The 25,035-nt window shown below is 40.8% G+C and overlaps 1 protein-coding gene across 1 annotated transcript; it reads right to left on the bottom strand.

The window, feature by feature from the left end:
• Nucleotides 1-724: 724 nt before the first annotated feature.
• Nucleotides 725-23,650, bottom strand: LOC113525295 (uncharacterized). The gene is made up of 13 exons (XM_026911774.3): nucleotides 23,268-23,650; nucleotides 17,839-17,927; nucleotides 17,288-17,353; nucleotides 16,395-16,463; nucleotides 7,048-7,188; nucleotides 6,435-6,576; nucleotides 6,302-6,319; nucleotides 4,524-4,571; nucleotides 4,090-4,122; nucleotides 3,823-3,870; nucleotides 3,611-3,723; nucleotides 2,381-2,417; nucleotides 725-2,279 (listed from the first exon to the last, which is right to left on the bottom strand). Exons 2-13 carry the CDS (start codon nucleotides 17,905-17,907, stop codon nucleotides 2,251-2,253), a joined length of 813 nt encoding a protein of 270 aa, XP_026767575.1. The 5' UTR covers nucleotides 17,908-17,927; nucleotides 23,268-23,650; the 3' UTR covers nucleotides 725-2,250.
• Between the last annotated feature and the right edge of the window lie 1,385 nt (nucleotides 23,651-25,035).

Consider the following 25,035-nt stretch of genomic DNA (forward strand, 5'->3'; position numbering starts at 1 on the left):
TATTTTGGTTTAATTTAATTTGAATGTATTTATTTCTGTAAAGCTGCTTTGTGACAATCTCCATTGTTAAAAGCGCTATACAAATTAAACTGAATTGAATTGAATTGAACTTCTGGTGTGGATCTGCAATGATGAATTGTCCCAGTGAGGTCAGCATTTTCATTTAGTGCAGTTCACCAATCGTCAATCAGATTCCACAACGACACAGAGTGATCAGCTGCGTACTGCTGAGAGCTACACACCTGCTGTCTCGAGCATCCAGTTCCACACTCTCACTCACCTGTGTGATTCTAAACCTTTAATTTGTTTCTGTGATTAACATTCTCTCTGACCCAATGCCTGGTCAGGTTCTGATTACTGTCAAGTCTAATCTAAACTGATTGAAGTTCTCCCTAGCCCTTTGGCCTGGTTCTGATTTTGGATTTACCCATGTCTGCTCGACTGCCCCAGCATCCTGCCCCATTCCTGACACACTTACATCCCAGAGTTCATTCTTCCTCTCATTCCAGCAGTCTTTAAATTATCTGAGCTACAATAATAGAAATAAGAATTGAACTCATGCCTGTGTGTAATCATTAAACAGATCCAGCAGTTACACAACCAGTCAAATAACACAGCTGATATTATAAAGATGTGAATCTCACAAACTCCCAGCTCTGAACACAACAACCCAGAAAAGCTGATGATAAAACTGTGAAAATGAACACCAGTTCAACATCGTGACTTTTATTATTCATGCGGTTCATGAGCACATCATTAACAATAAACTGTATATAAATAACCTTTTACACAACAGCAGAAACACACTACAGTATACAACAGACTGAATGTGTGCACACACACACACACACACACACACACACAGTATAAAGCGTTAATGACTGACGTGTAAATCACAAATAACACCACAATAACACAATGGAACAGTGTTAAATAAAGATTTTCAGTAATTACACCCGTTAGATTGTTGTAAAAATACCGTGTCCCCAGTGCTTTTTATTGAAATGGGAGTAAAAGTCTCAGTAAATGTGGACACTGAAATCAACCGAGACATGAAAATAAGAATCTGACTACGTCCTGAACAAATCTAACAAATGATAAAATACTGCTCTCAAATATAAAACATTACTATAATATAATATAATATAATATAATATAATATAATATAATATAATAAATATAACAGTTATATAATGTTCTCTATCACTGGGCAATGAACAATGTGTTTTACAACACAGTTTGACCTTTTAAACACAGAAAACTTTATGAAATGTATATTTTTTCATGATTAAATTCTTTCAGCGAAGTTCACAAACAGTGACAGTCAAAGTGTAAAGAACCACATGACAACAAACTATTCTTGCTTCATAAAATATAAAAGCCAATCCGATTCAAGTATGCAAACTTAGAGCCATTTAACATGTGTTTAATGAGGAAAGGGGGCGGGGCATGTTCAGGGCTTGGGACTTGTTGAAAAGGTGAAAAGCGTCCACGTTTCTTTGCCTGCTTTTTAAGTGAATTTACAATAATAGCTTCATTATTTATCTCACACACACAAACATATAAATATATAATACTTACATATATATATATATATGGAGAGAGAGAGGGAGAGATATTAGCTATATATGTTATATATTAGCTTATTACACAAACAGCAAGTGTGTGTAGGTTTTCAATATCTTAAATGGTGTTGACATGGTGATGCGATCAACGAACAAGTCATGCCATTCAATTCAATACATTATTCAGTGTGGTTCAAAGTTTACGTGTCTCTCTGTCAGAGACTCACAGCTCCACCAACTGCCTAATGTACCACGCTTTGTCATACTGCTTCTAGAGGGTGCTTGGGCCCAGTCGCTGTTTGTGCTATATTATTTCTTTTAGTTTTGTGTTCATTATTCCACACAAGTATCTTTCTCTTACTAAAATGTGTGAATCGTCCTCCCTCAGGTAGATTCACTCATTTTTTTCATTCATATTTAATTTACTGCTAAATCCCACCATCAGATTTTAGCTGTCAGTTTGTTCAGTTTTATATACACACATGAGGAACTCACAGGATCACAGCGCCAGTGTATCAAGCACTCACTTTGCCTTTGTGCTTTTATTACAGCAGACTTTAATATGGAGTTCCACCAGATGATGAACGTTCCAGTTTATAATCAGCATCAGCTTCAGTCCAAAATCCAGCCTCCACTTCACTGAGCATCGTGGTTATGTCCAAAGCTCAGCACACTGCAGGTGTATTTATGTTGATGAATTCAATGAAACTAAATCTAAACAGAAACACAAGAAAACTGATAAGTTTTTCAACAATTAATTTACATTCTCTGTGTCTGTGCTGTTAATCATCTTCATAACAAGAAAATAAACTCACCCACATTCTCTGTATGACTTTCTCTATTATTCTGATCCTAACAGAGAGAAAAACAAAATACAACTCAGAAAACAAGACACAAAGCACTGCAGTGACATTTCACTACAGATTTATAACATTTCTGTCTAAGTTGATGTTTCAGGAAACTTTCAGGAAACATTTCAGGAAACTTTCAGGAAACATTTCAGGAAACTTTAATTAGGAAAGTAATTAAAGCTGTACTGATGGTCTGACAGAGTTACACACTAAAAATAAACTTCATATTAATCCTGTAAATCATTCAGACTGTTGTAATATTCAGATGGAATTAGTTTTCTGGACATGTGTGTGTTCAGTAATGCAGATGGAGGATGTGTGTAGTAATTCTGATGGATTCACATGGGATAAGTGATGTGTGTATAAATCACAGAGATGGGCATCTGTGTGGTGTAGTTCTTGTTGCTTGTTCTCTGTTTAATCTTCAGTCTATATGTATAAATATTTTACTTCCAACTTGTTCTGTTTGTGTTCATTGTGTGTTTTGTCCAGTTTATAACTTCATTAGACATAAACCAGTAACTTCCTGTGAAAAAGAATCTGAAAGAAAGAATTCATTAAGATTTAAATGACCTTTACTGGGTAAAACAGGATCAATAAGCTGTTAGACTGTGCAAATCAACATCAACACTTCTAATCAAGCAATGACATCACAATGACATCATCTAATTAGATATTGGATCTGTTTTTATTAAAAATATAATTATTGGGCTCCTGAGTAGCGCAACTGAAAATCGTTTGAGTGAGTTTGAATCCTGATAATGCCACAGCTGGGAGTCCAAGAGAGCAAAAATGGCCATGCTGTCAGGGTGGGAGGGGCATACTCTCTCTCCTCTACACTAGCGAATCATGGGCGTCTGTGAGCTTATGTATGCAGAAGTGGGTGGATAGCGCTTTCCTCTGTGTGTGTTACGCCTCCCCCGACGTTGCATGAGCAGCAGGTCGAAAAGATGCAGTTGGCTTCATGTGCCTCAGAGGAAGAACGTGATAGCCTTCACCCTCACGAGCTGAAATTTCCCAAATCCTCCCCCAAAAAAGTAATTATTTGCTCGATGCAGCATCTATTTCCAGGAAACCCACACGGACAGAGGGAAACATGTGACAACACTACCCGCTGCACCACCGTTTCTCTCCTTTATCATCATTCATCTGATAAGGAAGGACAAACTCTCGCAAAATCCCAGTTCAAATCACCTGAACAGGTCTCAGATATCTGCGTCCTTGATGATAAAGTCCAACGCTGACAAGGATCATGAGGATGATGTTCACCACCACTGACACCACCAGGCCTGACGAGACACACTGAGCTGCACAACACAAAGGACAAGATATTGTCTACTTATTAAGAGGAGAAACTGAGGACACGGAAACTCACACAACAAGGATTAATAAAGTGCCACACTTACACTCTGGATTCTGGACATCAGATTTTATGGGCTGTTTTGAAATATTTTCTGAAATGAAATAAAATCAGTAAAAATTTAATCTTATCTATCTATCTATTTATCTATCTATTTCTTTCTTTAATGCTCTCAATTTATCTAGCGCTTTTCTAACACTACATAAATGAAATGTATTATTTATTGTTTATTTTTAACAACTGCTCTAGGTTAGAGCTTTAAATAGATGATATACACACAGATACAAAAAGTTAAATAGAGAAAAGTCTGTACCGTTAGGTGACTCAGAGGATGTCTGCTCTCGTGCTGTGAAAAAAGCAAAACATGATCAGAACGACAGGATGTTTCAGATCACTGTTCGCCTGCTTGCACTGTAGAACATGGCAAATATTATTTTTGGCAGAGACGCACATACGCTTCCTAAAAACATCACATTCCTCTAACAGCGCAATAAAATACAACACATTTCATATAAATCACACAAAGCATTGAAGTTCTCTGTAAAATATCACTGAATTATAACCGAACTGTACTGTGAATTTCCTGTGATCATCTCCTTAAAGTAAAAACTACACAGGTGTGTTTTATAGGTTTCAATATGTAAATGAGTATTAAAATTACTTATGCATCATTTAATATCGTTAAAATGCTGCAAGCGTCTTTGACTCGTACAGTAATTACTCTGAGGTGAGAAATGAACAACTTACGCTCAGGTGCAGTAGGAGTCGATGTATGACTCGTTGCTGTTGTTGTGCCTGAATGATGCAAGAAAAACATAAATTTAACAGTACAATATTTATCAGAAGACTCATATAATCTGTGCATAAATTAATTAAAGTTTCACACATTGCAGGTTACAGTAAGGATAACATGCAGGAGTGAAATAATTCAGTTCTTATAATAAAATTCATGTTACTAACTTAATTTTTGTAGGTTGTGAAAGCAACAAGTCACAGATATGTGACTTATAAGTAAAGCGAACCCTCGTTAGCTGGAGTCACGGCAGCGCACTGTTAACCCCGACCCCTCATCACCCGATGGTGCAGTGACAATAACCCGTTATCATTAATGTTTCTACAGATTTGTTGCTATTTCCAATCAGTTTTATTGTCCTGCTGTTACGTGAGTTTGTGAGACTTCTGTTCTCATTAACTATGCTGCTACATTATCACTGAGAGTTCCTGACATTCCTCCTTGGAAGTCTCTTTGTTATATGAACAGTTTATTGAACTCTGACTTAGATTTAGATTTTGTTTGCATTGTATTGTCTTCTGCGTTAATGTAAATAAACGCTATTGGCTCATTACAACACTATAACATTACTCTCACAGTTTATTTCTAAGAAAAGTTTGTAGCTCAGCAGTTAATCTCAAACCTGCACAGTAATCACATTCCTGAAGTCTTTCAGACAGGATTCTGGATTCATCACAGCGCTGATCAGGCTTGTGTCTCCTCGCATGTGTTGCAAATCTCAGTGCATCTTTTAATGCCATTGATCATACTATTCTCCTAGATAGACTATAAAATGTTGTTGGAGTTATAGGAATGGTTGTCTCCTGGCTCAGGAGCAGGATGAGTGATCGTTATCTCTTCGTAGATATAAATGGATATAAATGGATGAATCTCTATGCATACTTCTCTACGCATACTAAAGTACTTCTGTGTTTTTCTGAGCTGAGTGAGATATGATTAAGAACAATTGACAAATTCTGGCCTGCAAGACTAAGTATGGTGTTCCACAAAGTTCTCTGAGCACAGTAATCTTTAAATATGGTATTAGCTTCCGCTAATACGCTAATGACGCACTGTGTTATGTTTCAGCCTACTCAGATGACAGACACTAGCTTGAGGGACGAGTGATGGCGCTGTGCTAGTGCTGTGTTTCTGCATCGCTTTTATCTTTTTTTTTTTTTTTTTTCATTCTGTATATTTGGCAGCTTTCAAAGCTAGTTGTATGATAATTGTAGCTCAGAGTTACTGTCCACTGTTCAGTGTTATTTGTTTTTTATTTTTTTTCACTAAATGTTACTTATTCTGACATCCTACATTGCTATTGTTTACACTAGGAGGAGGTTGTAGCTCTAAGTGAACCAATTCCAGCTTTGTTACCAGATACCCATAAAAGGAGACGCCAGTAGTGTCAGAGTGAAACCAAAATAAAGAGACAGCAGTTTAAACACTTTAGCCCCAATAGTGAACTTGGAGCTTTGATTAATATTCAAAAGGATTATTGGGAAAGTAGCATTATGTGCCTCATGGGGACATGGCTACAGAAGCATAGTACCAGTTGTTAATGCTATGATCTCTGGCTTTCAGACAGTATTTCAGACAGTGTGTGTGTGTGTGTGTGTTTGTGATGTGTCATTGTGAATGCCCCTAAATTGGATAGCACCACTAATATAACTAGGAAGAAGAGAGGGACTGCTGTTGGTCAAACACAGAGCAGAGGAGCAGAGAAATTTTCAGATAAACACATGGTACTCACTCTGAGGAAACGGGCACTCTGGTGGAGAAAAAGATAGAAAGTAAAAGAAAGAGAGAGATTTAGGTTTGGAGTTAATTATTAATATAGTAAACATGTGATCCTGTGTCTCTTTTAGACAACGAGAGATCTGTACCTGGGATCGATATCTTCCATTTACAGACTTTTTTATACATGTTCTCAAACTGCGTTGTGTTGATGAAACTCGTGCCAAAAGATTCAAAGCAGGAATGTTTTTGACAAAACTGTACAGTGTCATTCCAACTCGAAGCATTTACCTGAAAACACACACGAGATGATGAGAGACTTCACACTGAGAATGCAAACACAATAACACCACCTACACAACAGAGAAGAGTCGTGTGGAGCTAATGTGCACAGATTTATATACGAGAAATTGCACACTACTGAGGACACCACTCGCCCATACACCTGCACTGACTTTAATATAGTTTTCTTTAAGATAAAATCAAATGGAGCTTTTCTTTTCTCTAGAGAATATCTGATTTTTACTAATACATCATTTTTCATTTGTTGTGTAGTTTTTTATACACTCATAATTTGAGTACAAACAGTTGAGTTATCAATATAACACCTTAATATAACTAATTTAACTGAACCTTTGTGTGTGTGTGTGTGTGTGTGTGTGCATGTGGTGTGTGTGTGTGTGTGTGTGTGTGTGTGTGCATGTGGTGTGTGTGTGTGTGTGCGTGTGTGTGTGTGTGTGTGTGTGTAGACAGTGGACTTACCAGAGCTTTCACCATTTGTAAATATGTCCACACCACTTTTGTCTGTATGGTCTTATTAATAGGATTTGGGTGGTAAAACATTTCATTTGCTAGGAAACTTGAACAGATGGTGTTAATGACAGACAGGAGTTCATGCTGCTCCTGAAAAAAATTAAACAAACACAAAGATAATGATTATATTTCAGTTTTAGAATATTAGACCTCCATCAGTCCTGAGAGTAAAAAAGTGAAACAGCGTGGAAAAAACAGTTAAATACGGAGGTAAACACTGCTGTAAAGGCAGAGCTACAGTATGTGAACAATGTACAGATAATTCTATTCTGTTTGTTAGGGGATAATGACATGACTGACTGTAAAAAAAAAAAAAAAAAAAGTCATCCATTTTTCTTGTGTTTTATTTTGCAGTAAAGCTGCGCACTGTCAGGGTTACGCCGGAATCGGCGCTTGACTACATTTCCCATCAGCCACTGCACCCCACTGCACCACGTCACATGACCGCCTGCACTTGTGTCACGTTTTTGTTAATGAGCACTAGTATTTAAGTCATGTCTTGCACCTCACTCATTGTCTAGCTTTTGTCTTCCGTTGCTGTTATATGGGTTTGTTATGTTCTTTAGTCCATGTATGTTTTCAGCCTTGAGATCCTAGTTCAAGTTTTTCTGTGTGTAAGTTCACGTTGTCTGTGTTTGTTTTTTCATTAAACATTAATCTGCACCTGCATCCACCTTCGCCTCTGTTACATGATGCTCACTTTTACTTTTACAATGGTCTTAAACTAATAACTTATGAATTATTGTATCTATTAAAGCTTAAAATAAAGCTCACTAACTGGATTTTATAGATTAGTAAGTATTTCATTTTTCATTTATATGAGATATATATCATTTATATATATTATTTTTATTAAATCATTAACCAGTTGTTAGGTGGCTGAGAGCAGGTACAGGTGTGGTTTAGCGAAGTTCAGCAATCAATCCAAAACATTAAGCAAGATCAAGGACAAATCCAAACTCATGAAAACCAGGAACAAACAAAGCGAAAAGCAGAATAGCATAAACAGTGAACAAAGAAATGCACAAACTAATCAAGGGAAGAACTGAAAACAGGTGAGAGTAATCATGACACCCAATTACAAGACAGGGGTGAAGACAAGACATGAACCAAAACAAGAACTTTCATATCTTTCCCTTCAGTGTGAGTTATATATACTCTAGTTATACATAATGTATGTAATTGTGTATGTGACAAATAAAATCTTGAATCTTGAATAAAATCTTGAAAAACACTTGACCATGTAAACAAACACACAGAAACTTGGAAGTAGCGCCGTGACGCTGACAGCTGTGATGTGCACCGAGAGTCAGGGTCTGTAAGAGCTCCTGAAGATGTCAGTGAAGTTCACTGGATATGTAAGAACAGGATATGTAAGAACACTTGCAAAGTGTTGCAAAGGTTTGTAGCAAGCTGGAGAAAGACTTCAAACTGTACATATCATCATAAATAAACAACTAAGTTAAAGTTAACCCACACAGTTCACTGCAACGTAGCTTGTGCTGTTGTCTTCTGTTCAATACTATTGCATGTTAGCAATGTTATCACCATGTAAAAGTTTAATAATAATAATAATAATAATAATAATTCAGTACAGTGTTTCATGTTAGGTCTTTGGGCTGTAGTGTTTGAATTCTGTAGCTGTTCCATTCAAAGAGCCATGGCACTGCACTTTTTGCTGGTATTCTTTGGCTCTCTGTAGTCTACAGAGAGTTGCTGTGCTGGTGTGTAAGCCATGCTACAGGTGTTTGGGTGGAAATGGTGAAATTTTCACAACATGAGATCACTCTGAGCTGGGAAGCTGTGGCTTATAGCTGTAAAATTTCACAAAGTGCAGAGAGGGACACGGCAGTGCTCATGATATTTCTTCATTCATTTTTTAAAAATATTCTGTTTTAAATATGTTATGGCAGACACTCTTTTTGATCACATTAGTAATGACAAACAAAAAAATGTAAATGATGTTACCATCAAAAAACACAAGGTATAAAAACAGAAACGCATCACAGCCCTGACAACAAGCAGCCCATTGCTTTTGTTTTTGAGACAGGATCATGAACAGATCTTTCAGAATTCTTTAGAATGCTTGCAAATCTGCACAAAATGGTTTACAGAAGCATCTTAACACCTCTAAAGGGTTCTTTGGTGTGTCATTAAAGCACTGTAAATGAGTTACACACATGACTCATGAAGCCTACACAAATTACTGCCTGTATGGGGTGCCAATACTTGTAACTTTGCATTTATTTTTAACAATGACATTTTTCTTGAACATGATTTTACTTCAATAAAAAGTTTTTTCTTGTATTTTGTTTGTCATAGCTTTATTTAAGGTGCCAGTAATTATGGAAGTCACGATACAAATGTGCCAGCAGGGACAAGGTCAAATTGGAGTCGCAGAGAATGAGCAAGTAATTAGTGAGTGTTTACACTGAGTATGTTTAAGAATGAAGTTTATGTTTGTGAAAGAAAGAAAGAAAGAAAGAAAGAAAGAAAGGAAGAAAGAAAGAAAGAAATCAGCAGTAAATATGTGCTCTGATTAAAACTTGCATTTTTGTTGGTTAGGAAATTAAGATGAGGAAATGTCAGGGTTTTTTTCCAAAAAAAAAAGAACTCTCAAAAACCTTTTGTGATGAGAAATGATCAGAAAACAGGTAATGCTTAAGATAACAAATCAGAAAAAATCTGCAAAAAAACCTGAAGACAGAAGAGACTACATCAGGCCACAGCCCAACCCCCCCCCCTTAAAGCCCACAGCCCCTCCCCCTCAGAGCCCACAGCCCAACCCCCCCTTAAAGCCCACAGCCCCTCCCCCTCAAAGCCCACAGCCCCCCCCTCAGAGCCCACAGCCCCTCCCCCTCAGAGCCCACAGCCCCTCCCCCTCAGAGCCCACAGCCCAACCCCCCCTTAAAGCCCAAAGCTCCTCCCCCTCAGAGCCCACAGCCCCTCCCCCTCAAAGCCCACAGCCCCTCCCCCTCAAAGCCCACAGCCCAACCCCCCCCTTAAAGCCCACAGCCCCTCCCCCTCAGAGCCCACAGCCCCTCCCCCTCAGAGCCCACAGCCCAACCCCCCCTCAAAGCCCACAGCCCCTCCCCCTCAGAGCCCACAGCCCAACCCCCCTTAAAGCCCAAAGCTCCTCCCCCTCAGAGCCCACAGCCCCTCCCCCTCAAAGCCCACAGCCCCTCCCCCTCAGAGCCCACAGCCCCTCCCCCTCAAAGCCCACAGCCCAACCCCCCTCAGAGCCCACAGCCCCTCCCTTCTGCTTGTGCTACCAAACCCCCCACCCCTCTTCCTGTCCATCCCTGTACTAGATAAGATCTGATACAGGGTCTTCATTTGTCCCTTCTAGGAATTAAAATCACCACTCCAGAATTTCTTAAAACACATTACTGTATTATTAGAAACATGGTGTTTATCATGCGTAGATAATCATTGTCCCTCAGGCTCCAGGGAAATCCTGCTGCCTTCCTTCAACCTCTTAAATACAAACCATGGCCAACACTCAGGCGGGGTCGTTATTTGGTATAAAGAGAGCCTGAAATCACGTTTATCAATAGTTAAGAAGTAACTCACTCTGTATTACCTCTATGTCTGTGCACCATACACAAATCCTGCAGAAACCCCCTACTATAACCAAGAGCACTTTCATAATCTGCACACAGAAACCAGCCACTTCCAGGCTCAGGCCAATGTGCTGCTGTGTGGGACAGGGTCAGTAAATGACATTTCAGACAGCCATGGGAACAAAAACATATTTATGGTCTGCCCATACCAAACCTCCCCAACACTACAATTTGCATTTCCCATTTCTTTTACCTTACTCAATACTCTATTGTATTATATTCTTTCACTGTATATGTTGATGAGATACTTATTATTCTTTATTATATTCTCTCTGTTTACGTGCACAGTACTGGGTTAACTACTAAGCATTTCACTATGTTTTACCCTGTATAATCCTTAAATCCAACAACATAAATCAACCCAGATCCTGTTGTAAATAAGCTCGATAGGGAGTTAGTGCAGCTCTGTCTACCATCTGCCTACAATCTGAGGAGACTCATTAGATCAGTTCACTTTATTATTCAGCTCTTGTGAATAATAACTGTCAGACCACAGTTCCCTTTATCAGACCACTGCCAATTTAATGTGTTTCTAAAGAGAAATCACCAAAGAAATCAGAAGTACTCTTTAAATGAATCCAAATTAATCCAGTTTACAAATGGACTCCCAACAGTGTGTCTGAAAGCAATCAGTTCTACAGAGATTGCTAACCTTATTAACAAATTTCTAACAATATAAAAATTTAAAAATGAATTTATTTATTACAGATTTATTATTTATTACCTTGTTAAAACAAAAACATCCAGAAAAAGACATCAAAGAAAAAAAGGTTTGAAATTATATTAAAAAGTATATAAAACAACTTAGAGGGTTATCTAATCAAAAACACACAGAACCAAAAAAAAAACAAAAAACACCACACCCAGAATTCAAATAAGAAACACTGCAGCACACTGAAGCAAGATTTAACAAAAAAAAAAAAAAAAAAAAAAAAAAAAAACGTTCTAGGAATGCTGAACTAAATCAGAGACTTCCTATACAGAATGGAGAGACATGGAAAATTTAGAATTTCTACAAAAAGATATATAAAATAAATAAGAACTCATTCAATCAGCTATAGATGTGCTCCCTCTGTTACAGTTTTTAAACCCAGACTAAGAACATACTAGCATAAAAATCTGGCAATCTGTTTTGGTTCTGATAAACAGTTCCTTTTCCCTTCTCTTTTACATTTCTTTCTTTTATTGTCTATCTATACCTATTTTATGCGCTTTATTTGCTTCTATGTGGCCTTAACTATGTACAGCACTTTGGTCAACTTTGATTGTTTTAAATATGCTTTATAAATATCTATTTACTTTACTTACTATCAAAAATAACCAAAATCCGCTTCATCACAAAGTGTTCCCAAAAGAATTAACAATGCCATCTCCACACCTTGAAAAGTAAAAAGCGCCAGGGCATCGTTGTGAGCAGTAACCTGAAGGTTGAAGCACAGCTGCTCATGTCCAGTGCTGTCCTGTCCAAAAGAAGCTCATGATCTTCTGCTAGACTTCCCTGATCAGTGAATCTGGTGGTTCAAGGACGGTTAGACAATGCCACAACATGAGATGAGCACTGAGATTGTTGGCCACTATACTCTCCTCCTGTAGGACAGATGGGGAAGGAGTCAAGTCCACTGAGACAACTTGGAACATACCTTTTCTACTACCCCTTCCCAGTTCTTGCTCAAAATCCTGTTGTGCCTAAGAAAACTCCAAAAAGGTACTTCAGACCTGCCCTTCTCCACTTTAGATTTTCTGGTAGAATTGGGGAACCTTGCCCCTGCCTCTGCCCCACCAAAACTTTTTCACACTTGCCCCAGATAACTTGCACTGAGGAAGCTCAGGCATAAATAACTAGACTGTAGGTTAGTGCCTGAACATCTTCCTAGTGTCTCATAAAAACTGTTACATAATCTACATATACACAAAACACAGCATTCTCCTGCATCCCTGCTTCTTAACTCTTAGTTTACACAGTAAAGGTTCAGTAGTTAAACTGTACAGCTGTCTGGGTAGCAGACACCATTGGCTGATCCCTCTTCTCAATTTAAGGCCACTTCCAACTTTTAGCACAAAATTGCCTCTGAGTATAACACCTTTAATCAGAAGAAATAAATAAATAAACATGATCAACTCTATCAAATTCTTTTTCCTGATCAAGTGATTAAAAACCTGTTTCACACGAGTTCAAGTTACACAAGTTGATTACATCTCAAACCAGAAACAGATTGTCCATTATGGTGGACTGTTGTTGAGTGTTTCAGTATGTTTGCGAGTACAGACTGGTAGTTTACATTCAGTAAAAGAACATTTAAAAAACCTCAAGCAAGTTCATACCAAGAGTTCCCCAAATGTGTTATAAAACTCAGCTGGAAGCCCATCAATGCTAGGTGCGCGTCCAACTGCGAGCTGCTTTCCTGGAGATCTGCATCCAGCATGTTGGTCTGTTCTGTTAGAATTCCTCTCTGCAGGACACCAGCATTGTATAAGACTGTCTAGAAATCTGCAGTAGTGCTCCTCATTTCAGTGGCTCTGTGGGTGTGGATCCATCTATGCAACTAAGATACCACATTTGGTTTTCATCTTATGTCTATCTTGAGCAGCTGAAGAAGAAAGCACTGGGCATGTCCATATCTTTGATGCTGGAGTTGTGAGATCTTATTAATGCTCCCTTAGCTTGTTCATGAGTAAAAGCTCTGGTTGTTCTCCTCCCACACATCCACTAACCTGTACTGATTAACAACGCAGTCCAGCACAGTAGCAGACTGTGGGTGTGGATGCTTCCTGTTCCTGTCTAATGTAAAATATATGGAGCAGTTGCTGTCACCTCCCATCACCACTACAGGGTTACTCTTAAGCTGCTGTAAAGCATTCTTCAGTTTGTAAAGGAAAAAAATCCATAAATTCCACATAAGTAAGAAAATTCCATATAAATTCTACAAATGTTCAATCACTTGTTCTCAAGATATTGCGCTAATGAGAATCTCAGAACAACTCAAAAACATAATATTGGTGGAGGCATTAATAAAAGAAAATTAAGTTGGATTTTTCACACTCATAGCACCACCAACTGGCAGCAGGAAGTGTCTCACTTACAACAGACTTTACAATAATCCTCTTATATTTAGCCAAATCGCCTCAAACTTGGTCAGAATAATGTCAAGACATGGCTGATGTGAAATTGTGAAAGGATTTTTGATATCTTAAATACTGTTGCCATGGTAACGCATCAAACATTAATACTCTTTTCAGGTGTTCTTGAGGCTCTTAGCATGCTTAAAATTTCATGAAAGTCGGCACACACATCAGAGTTGTCAGCCGTTAGGCGTAAGCAGATGCTAAGCCACGGGCGTGGAGGGGGTCTGTAGCGCCCACTTTTGACTAAAGTGGTGGGATCAGTTTCACCTACAGTCACCAAACTCGGTACATATATTGTTCTCATGAAGCCATACAACTTTCAAAATGACAGTCATTAGCTCAGCCCAACAGGAAATAGGTCATTTTGGAATTAATGTGGATTTTTTGAAAAGCAATCTTTTTTTGAAAATACATCTACTATAAAGCTATAATTACACTTAATCTTTGCATAGCTGTTACATTGTAATTCAAAACAAATCAATTCACAAACTAGAAGAAAGGCACATAAACAGAGCTATGTTGCACCCCCTTAAATGCATATGCCCACTATACATTACTTCACTACAATTAATTAATGGCTAATAAGGATAACAACATATATCTCTTATCTTCTTCATGCATTATCTCACCAAATATTAGCTGTATGTTTGGACAAGGAAGCTAACACGTCAGCGCAAAACAAGTTTCTCTATATAGTTTCATCATAGTGCTTGGGCACATCATCGCTGCTTGCAGCAAAAGGATCGTATGAGTAATGTGCAAAGACACGAATGTGTAATATGAGTAATATACCGCAACGAGTGTGTGCAGAAAAGAGTACTTTAAATTGTATGTATCACATGCTTAATAAATACGTACATAAATACATGACTGTTGGTGTCTTCCACCTCTGAGTAATACTGTCATGAGCTATCTGTGCACACTGTTCATGATTTGTTTTCATTCTCTATGTGCTTCATTGTTTACGCTGGTCCATGCGTTTTGTTGAGAATCTCTGCCCTGTCTTCTGATTGTGTTCCCTGATCGTTCTCACCTTTTTTCACTTCAGCACTGATTAGTCCTGCTTCTTTGTCTCATCACAAAGTCTCACTGATATTATTGTGTGTTCATATATTTCCAGTTTGACTTCCTGGGTTGAGCCGTGCTCCTTTTCTCGTGTATGATTATGGATTATACCTGGTTATTGTTGCCTGCCTGTGTTATGACCGCCGGCTATGACAATATTAGCACTATTTACCAGTCAGAAATAAGTCAGTTTGTTGACTGGTGTGATAAAAATGAGCTAATAATAAATACAAAGAAAACGGAAGAGATCGTATTTGACCCAAAATGTATAGGTGACCATCGTCAAGTGGTTATACATGACCATCATATTATCCAGTCACAGACCTATAAGTATTTGGGCGTTTACACAGATAGTTCACTTACATGGAAAACACACATTGAATGGGTTTGCACTCGTCTACAACAGAGATTGTATTTCTTACGTAGGTTACGTCGCTATGGAGTAAACAAGAATCTTATGTTGCTGTTTTATAAAGCTGTTTTAGAAAGTATTGTTAGGTATGGTATCACAGTATGGTTTGGTAACCTGTCAGCACAGTTTAAATCTAAGTTGATGCACCTGTTATTGACAGCATGGAGAATTGTTGGGCATGACGAATATTTTAACCTTCGAGATTTATATGAGGAATGCGTTCTCAGATTCTTGGTAATCAGACTTATTTCTTGTATTTACAGTATGAACTGCTTCCCTCTGGTAGAAGATATAGAATCCCAATGTGTAAGTTAAATCGATATAAGAATTCCTTTGTACCTGTATCAGTGTGTTTGTTTAACAAGAGTTTATCTTGATCTTATTTTGAGTTTATCTTTTTTATCATTGTTTTTATTGTTATTATTATCTGTTTATTGTATGTCTGCAGCAACATGTAGTCCACAACAATTTTCCTCTCGAGGACAATAAAGTATACTACTACTACTACTACTACTATGGAGTTTGTCCAATTTTTATATTATGTTTTTGGTATATAATGATATCATATTATTATTTTCTGGATAATGAAAAATATTGTGACATGAATTTGAACTCATATGAACCAGGATATCACCCAGCCCTAGCAGATGGCCCTCTCTTTATCTCTCTTTGTTCCTCTATAGGTGCTCCTTGCAGACATTTCTCCCAAAACAGGCTCAGAATCCTCTCCATCCCTCACTGTCTTCATCTTCCATCCCTCTCTCTCTCTGTCTGTCTCTGTCTGTCTCTCTCTGTCACTCTCTCACTCTGTCTCTCTTTCTGTCACACCATGTGTCTCTCTGTCTCTCATTGAAACAGAAACACAATATAAACACACTTCATTCATATTCTCACACACGCACACGCACACACACACACACACACACACACACACACACACACACACACACACACACACACACAGGTGTAAACAATCACTCATTACTCGCTCGTCCTCTGTGACTCCTGTGATTGCCACAGCAAAGAAAAACAGTCTGGTTGTGGTTATGAACTGAATACATTTTTAGTCTTACCTTAACCTCCTCACCAGTGGGGGTGAAATTCTTCATCTGAAACCAGTGGTCAATTAATAAATGATCCGTCTATAAAACACACAGTAACAGAAATGAATTGTTCCAGTCAGAAATAAACACAGAAACCATAACTATCATACCACAACCTTTAACATAAGATAAACCACAGCGAGTGTAAAACACTGAGTGACGGGGTGGTGTGATGAAGTGAAGTTACTGTTATCATGATGAAGTTGATTATTCTCCAACAATATCAATTCCTCAAGTGTTTTATTCCTCTTAATAAGACAAAACAAATGCAGCTTGTCATGTTAGAGAGAAACCGCAAAGAAGCGTAAACTCCTCTGTCCTGAAGATGTCAGAAAACTTAAAGTTACAAAGCACTGACACTGGAGACTCCTTCCATAAACATTGAATTAAACATCTCTTTATAATAAACTTCACCATATCAACATTTATGCATGGTATTTAACCTGCTTATGTGGAGCGTCTGCTGTACATGTCCCTGTGAATGAGATGTTACTATAGAACGATACCGTATTAGAACAAGCACGTTAATTATAAATAATTATATTTATAATTATTATAATAAATATATAATTAATATAATTATAATAAACCTGTGATTACAACTCCATTTCCAATCAGCACCACAGACTACAAACCACGTCACCTGAGACTTTCACACATTCACGTTCACTGCACTTCTTATTACACACACCTTACATGCATACTTTAGATAGCCCTGACTTTTACACACATATTGTGAAGCCTCGCTCCAAGCATTGATGATTCCAAACCGTTTGATTCTGTGCCAGAAATGACCAAACAATGCTGTGTGGACTTTTATATAAAATGGTCTTTTAACTAATTATTATTATTGTAAGACTTACGATGTGAGCTTTAAAGTTGAGCTTAATACATTCAGCATCACACACCCTCGCAGCAAGGAAAACTCCCTGTGAGAAACAAAGCAGGTCATGAGTGATTAAAACATGTTCTAAATTACATGCAATTACACACAAATCAGTGAATTTACACTTTTACACACGTCTGAGGGAATTAAAGAGCAGAATGTATAATGATGAATTACACTCCTGCTCATTACTGTAATTCTTTTTCATACATAATGTAAGTTTGGATGTTAGTCATGAATTATAATTACATTAAAATTGTGCACATTTAAATGAGGAATTTAAATATCATGAATATGAGGAATGAGGAATGAGGAATATTAAAAAATCATGAGCTGAAATTCTACACACATTCATTTATATTTATTTAATTAAATTCTATATTCTCATATCATGATAAAACATTTCATAAGCAATCATAAAAATGTTACTTGGCACATGACGAGTTTTCTGAACCTCATTTTATCATTATAACATCAGATCTTTCAAATGTTTATCAGTGTAATTAGAGAAGAATATTTTGAACTCACAGCCAGAACAATCCAAAAGGCCTGACTTTTTCCCTTCATTACGCTGATGTACTGACCATCAGAGTTCATTTCCTCATGGTCCTGTGTGTCTGAAACGTCAAGAGAGAAAATCAGACTCGATTATGCCTCCACACTGTTCTAATCTGATCTCACTGTACTTCAAACTGCAATCTGATTACGAGGCTGATATCCCAAAACCACTTCAACGTAAAGAACTACACATTTCTCTCATTATTATGACTCTATTAATCTGGCAAACTCTAGAGAAAATTACAGAATTAACCTCAACAATGTGAGACTTACAGACAGTCACATTCAGAGTCAGTGACTTAAAAGTTACAGCAGTATTTACGTGAGGAAAGTTCCTGGTATTCAGAGTTGGGTTATGCAGCTGCTTAAGTAGATTTTTTGAGCTTCACATTCATATTATTAAAATCACCTGTGTGAGGTTCACATCTCTGAGGTTACCAGATTTTTCTTGAGTGGAAGCGTCTGAGACTCAGTTTTTCAATAGTGTCTAGACCACTGCCTGGTTACCTCAAACTGCCAGACAGTGGCACTGGACTTAATATTGGTCTTTGCTTGAGCCAATATCAAGCAAGAATAATGCAAGACAAGTTCAAGGTCAGAATCACATGTAACTCATACACACCTCTGTTTCAGGCAAACATGCCAAACTCACGTAATTTGTGAATAGAGCTTCTCTCTGTAGTGACACTATATGGCGAAAAGTATGTGCACCACTGACCATGGTTCTTCCCAAAACACACAATTGTATAGAATGTCTCTATGTGCTGTAGCTTTACAATTTCCCTTCACTAGAACTAAGAGGCTCAAACCTGTTCCAGCAGGACAATGCCCCTGTGCACAAAGCGAGCTCCATGAAGACATGAAGATAAGGTTGGAGTGGAAGAACTTGAGTGTCCTGCACAGAGCCCTGACCTCAACCCCTCTGAACACCTTTGGGATGAGCTGGAACACCGACTGCAACCCAGAACTCCTCGACATCCCAACATTAGCACCTGACCTCACTAATGCTCTTGTAGCTGAATGAACACAAATCCCCACAGCCACGCTCCAAAATCTAGTGGAAAGCTTCCCAGAAGAGTGGAGCTCATTATAACAGCAAAGCGGGAACAACTCCATAATAATACATTTTGGTTTAGAATGTGAAAATTCATCAAGCAACCACAAGACTCTCTTGTCTGTCCTCATGAGTTTAGGAATTTATGGTGCAGCATGGCAAAGGTTTGTTTCCTACCTGTAAGGTCGGTCATATCAGGTGACGTGGAGGGGATCCACAGCTGCTCCACACAGACTCTCCACTGGTGTACCTCAAGGCTCAGTACTTGGTTATCTTCTGTTCTCTGTTGTGATGGGGGGCCGGAAGCCCGCTCATGGAAGAAACTCAGCGCTCAGTCACACGACTGATAGCGGGGTGCTGAACGGACAGTGCGGGTTCAGAACTCCCATTGTTTTGGACAGCCGGAGTGTGCATGGCTGCGAGGCGGAGCAACCTAATTCAGCAAGGCTGGCAGCCAATGAATGCTGCGGCACCAACTCACACTCCTGGAAATGACGGAGGGATATAAAAGGAGCCAGTGGCTGCTCTCCAGGCAAGGTCGGTGAGGCTAATAACCCCTCTAATATATGTCTCTGTTTTCTTGCCAGAGGGAGACGTCAGTGAGGAAGACGAGCCTCAACCTCTGCACGCTGACCTCCACGCCTCCTGAGAGCGTCCGCTGTGCCCCCTCCGTCTCGCCTTCATGCCGCTGCTGCCAGCTCGCTGTGATCAACCCCAAGACGACCCCAACCTCACTGCGCTTCACAGGCCACCCACACCTGCACCCCCACTTACTTCCTGCACAAGTTTCTTAAATAAAGAGCACATTCCCCATATTCCTGCCTCTGGGTGTTTAGCTCTCCTGTGGTCTCGTGTTGTCACAGTGGTGGAAAATGCGGGCATGAACACAGCATCTAGCACCAAGATAGACTCAGTATTTCAGCAGTTCCTTCAGACGAGCCTGCAGCAGCAGGCAGTGACACAGGAGCTGGCCTGTGGCCTCCAATTTGCTACCCAGGAGCTCCTGGAGCTCCGTCAAAGGACCAACGCCGCTGCAGTCCCCCTTCCTGACCTCTGCCAAGAGGACCAGCGCCTCCTCACTAAACTGTCACCTGGAAGCGTACCTACTAACTTTCAAGCACATCGCCCAGAGGGAGAAGTGGCCTAAGGAGGGCTGGGCCCATGCCCTCACTCCCTTCCTCACGGGAGAGGCCCAGCTGGCGTACCATGCCCTCCTACCAGACGAAGCCGCCCAGTACGACATAGTCAAAAGCGAGATTCTCCTACGCTGTGGCCTCTCCCCCACCAGCGCGGCGGCAGAGATGGCTACAGTCTGAATGCCTTAAAAGGCCTTTAGCATGCAAGCAGTGGCCACCCTGGAGATCGGCGGGGTCAAGAGTTTTCCTTGCCCCGGGCGGTGAGAAACCAGGACCTGCACTCCCCTGGGGAGGGGAGATCCCACCAAAGTCGCTCCACTTATGGGACGCCCAAGGATGAAACCATGCCTACTAAGCCGGACCCCGCTGCTCCTCGACATGTGGACAAGCCCTGGCTCTCAGGATGTGCCCTACATAAGGTAACCCCTCCCAGTCTTCCCACCATCCCTGTCGAGGTTAACGGCAGGCCAGTCTCGGCTCTCCTGGATTCAGGGAGCACAGTCACCCTGGCCCGTTCTTCCCTCCTAACCTCCCCCAAAGCCAGTGGCACCCTGACTGTCTCCTGCATGCAAGGGGATGTCCAGGAGGTTCCAGCGGCCCACGTCAGTGTGAAGCTCCAGGCAAAGAAGTGGCCTCAAAGTACTCGACACAGCCAGAGCACCAAGAACTCAACCAAGGACCAAGAAGAGGAGAACCAGGACGATGCGGCCACGGGTGCGGTGGGCCTATTTGGCCCAGGGCAAAGGAGACAACGGGGCAACCTCAGCAGGTGAGACCTCCATCCCCACTAACCCTGTATTGTCTGTGTTTTCCCAAGTCGCCTGAGAGGGGAACTTTGGCCAGGAGCTAAAAGAGGACACCTGGCTGAAGAACTGCTGGCGCCAGGTGCGAGTCATTGAGGGGGTCCACCAACACCCCGAGCGACTACCAGCCGCCTACTTCCTGGTGCGTGGGAGAGTCCTTTACTACAAGAGAGAGCGGCGAGGCCAACCCCATGAGCTGCGGGTTGTTCCTTGCAGCAGCGCCCAGGCCCTCATGCCCCTGGCCCACTCGCATCCACTGGGGGAAACTTGGGGGCCCGTAACACCCTGAAAAAGCTGAAGGACCGCTTCCTCTGGCCTGGAAGTGCCCCCAGTGTCAGAGGACTACCCCCTACAAGCCTTCTCCCGCACCCCTTATCCCTCTCCCCATTATCGGCATCCCCTTCAAGGGAGTAGGCATGGATCTTGTAGAGCCGCTGCCAAGCTCTACCTGGGGCCACGAATACATCTTAGTCATCTTAGACTATGCCACCTGCTACCCTGAGGCAGTTACCCTTCAGAAGGCCACCTCCCGGAACATCACCCATGAGCTCCTGCTCCTCTTCAGCCGCATTGGAGTTGCAAAGGACATCATCACCGACCAAGGTATGCCTTCTATGTCCAAACTAATGGTGGATCTATGTCAGTTGTTGCAGGTGAAGCACCTGAGGACATCCGTCTACCACCCCCAGACTGAAGAACTAGTAGAGTGATTCAACCAGATGTTGAAGAGGATGCTCCAGAGGGTGGTAGATGAGGAGGGGAGGAACTGGGACCTTCTCCTCCTCTATGTCCTCTTTGCCGTCCAAGAGACCCCTCAGGCATCCACCGGATTTACACCATTCGAGCTACTCTTCGGACGGTGACCTCAGGGGCTGCTGGACATGGCCCAGGAGGCAGGTGAAGAGCAGCCCTCCCCCTACCGTTCCCTTGTCAGGGAGCATATGAAGGCTGCCCAGCGAGAGCAGAGGAGGACCTACAACCATCCCTGCTCAGCCCCAAGAGTTCCAGCCTGGTGACAAGGTCCTCCTCCATCTTCCCGACGCCTCCTCCAAATTCCTCGATGGCAGGGCCTGTTCACAGTCCTCAAGAAGGTGAGCCCTTTCAACTACTGCCTGCAGCAGCCACATAAGCTGCAGATACTCAAATATACCATATCAACCTGCTGAAAAAGTGGACTGACCCTGCCCCTGTGGTGTCTGCGTTCACAAGCCTTTCCACAGATCCGTCAGAGTGTACCTTGGTCCACCGTGGAGAGCTCACACCGGCCCACAGCCAGGAGCTGTCTGAGCTGGTGGACTAGTTTGCCGCGTCCCAGAGGCCCACCGCAGGGCAATCGAGGAGGAGATCATCTGGATGCTCCGAGACGGAATCAGTGAAGAGTCCACCAGTCAATGGTCCAGTCCCATTGTCGTGGTGCCCAAGCCCGATGGGAGCTTCCAGCTGTGTAACGACTTACGGAAGCTGAACCAGATCTCAGACTTTTCTTAAATAAAGAGCACGTTCCCCAGATTCCTGCCTCTGGGTGTCTGTGTTCAGCCCTCCTGTGGTCTCGCATTGTCACACTATCTATACCTGATCTCTTGGTGAGGTCATATCCTCACATGGACTTACATACCACTGCAAAGCAGATAACACTCAACTCATCCTCTCCTTCCCTCCCTCAGACACTTAAGTTTCTGCTCAGATCTCAGTATGTCTGGTATCATATGATATGACATCTTATCGTGGATCATTAATCCCAGCAAAACTGAACTGCTGTTCAAGTTCATGTGTAAATGTGTGTGTGTGTGTGTGTGTGTGATGGTCATTGTGATGGTGTGCACATACATTTGGCCATGTAGTGTATGTCTGAGTTCTGAATGCCGACACGCACAATTTCGGTATTAAATCTTCACTACAGCTCTGATTCCAGCACTGAGAGAGTAAATATCATTATAAACTCATAATGATTGAAACAGTTAATACATAATGCTGAAAATGGAAATGGACAGTATTACAGTGTTACTGGTGCGGGGAGAACTCTCATTAATAATGTCATTTCTACGTTATATAACTTTCATTTTCTACCTCTTAATGGATCGTATAAACAATGCCACATTCTGATTCCCTAAAAAACCTTTTGATTTACGCCATTTTGTTGGAGCCACAGAGATTTTTTTTTTAAATCATAAAAAACATATATGATGTAAACCTTTCTGCTGAGAGCGCGCGCACACACACACACACACACATACACCAAGCAGGAAACCATTCGGTTTAGCGAAAGTGTAAAAAGCATTCAAAGTTCAACATGTGGAGAGCTTGTACATACACACACACACACACAGAGAGAGAGAGAGAGAGAGAGAGAGAGAGAGCTAGAGAAACAGGGAAACAGAGAGAGATGACTAAGGTGAGTATTTCTACCTCCAGTGGGAAACACAGTGTTTGCGCAGCTCCGTGATGATCCCCGGTGTGTGTGAGACTTCTCTGTCTGTGTCCCTCTGCTGCAAGTTCTCTGTTCTGCGTGTCTCGCGCCCGTGGTGCAATTTACTTTCACTATTGAACGTGAGTGAGTCGGCTTAATAACTCTCTCTCTCTCTCTCTCTCTCTCTCACACACACACACACACACACCCACGTGTTAATCCTACGTGTGATGGGCGAGTATTTGTCTTTTTCTTCCAGCTCTCACATGGGTTGCCAGATGCGTTCAGGGTTTAGTCTCCAGTGCAGCTCAGAAGAAGAGGGGATGCAGGGGCGTGTCCAAATAACACCACACTCAAGAGTTAAACCAGGAGCTGAGCTGAAATCTCTAATTTAAGTACATTTAATGGTGTAATGATGATAATAATAATAATAATAATAATAATGTAACATGAATGCTTTTATTTCCAAATTGTGAAATAAACTTCAGTCACTGTTAACTCTGTGTTTATACATTTGATCATTAGAGTAAAATGTGTTCATGTTGCTGGAATAAAGGATTTAGTCAACTTTATTTGTAAGGCACATTTTTCTAAAATAAACAACCAAAGTGTTGTACAAGAGCTCAGATTAAATCACTCAAGTTTATAAAATAACTGATACTTTACTGTATCCTGTGTCTTTATCAGAAAAGAATCTCAAGATATTTGGAAATATGTTTCTGACACCAAATCTGAGCCCTAAGACTTAAAGCCTTCATGAGACATTTCTATGATTTCAGTGAGAAGCTTCAGTATAACAACACACACATTATTAAACAGCACTAGTGTGTAATACAGCTAATACATTCATATTTGATCCCCATGTTGTTTTACTGCATTCCTTCTTGTGTGTTTTTGTGTTGTTTATTCTGTGCAGCACTCTGTGTTTAAGCGTGATCTATAAATCACTGTAACGTACTTTACTTTTTTACGTTTTGGACTTTCGTGGTCTGAGAGGTTGGAATTCCCAAGCAGGAAATTAACAGACAGGAGGAGCTGCTTTTTTTCCTGGGTAAGAGTACACAGTGCATGTTTTGGCTGCACACCTCACTGGAGCTTTTTCTTTTCTTTTGTTTGATGTTTGTTTTCTGTTTTAATGTTTTGCTGATTTTATCTCTTTGTCCGCTGGTTGCCGATTGTGGCAGAGCTCCAGACCCAGTCTTGAACATTGTGTTGTGTTGTGATGTGTGTCCTCCTTCTCGCTACGGACTGCAGTGTGCCCCTCGCTCTTGTCGATGGTGGAGTGTGTATGATCATTCTGAGTGGTGTCGCGGCTGCTCAGCGCTCTGCGTGGTGATGTACCTGTGCTCACTTTGGGGATCCATGGCGCGGGGTTCCAAGCACTGTTGCTTGGTTGTATTGTGGCTGTACAGGCTGTGTGGGACATACCTGTGTACACCTTCAGTGGGACTGTGAGCAGGTACGTCACTGAATTTACATCCTGACAGCTTTTGGAGGACTCTTTGTTTATTCTGTGTTTGTTTAATTATTGTAATTGTAAAGTGACCTTGGGTGTGAGAAAGGGACTATATAAATTAAACATTATTATTATTATTATTATTATTATTATTGCAGTCCACTATCATTTTTTCTTCAGTTTCTGTAGGAAATTGGGACAGTTGCTGGGATTTTTTGTTAGTGAGGTGGTACTGGTGGTCCAGGTCAAGTGCTATGCGATAAGTTCTTGCCTTATTCCACAGAGATAGATCATCATAAGTCCTCCTGAAA

The sequence above is a fragment of the Pangasianodon hypophthalmus genome, chromosome 13 (genome assembly GCF_027358585.1).
Source record: "Pangasianodon hypophthalmus isolate fPanHyp1 chromosome 13, fPanHyp1.pri, whole genome shotgun sequence".
Lineage (NCBI taxonomy): Eukaryota > Metazoa > Chordata > Actinopteri > Siluriformes > Pangasiidae > Pangasianodon > Pangasianodon hypophthalmus.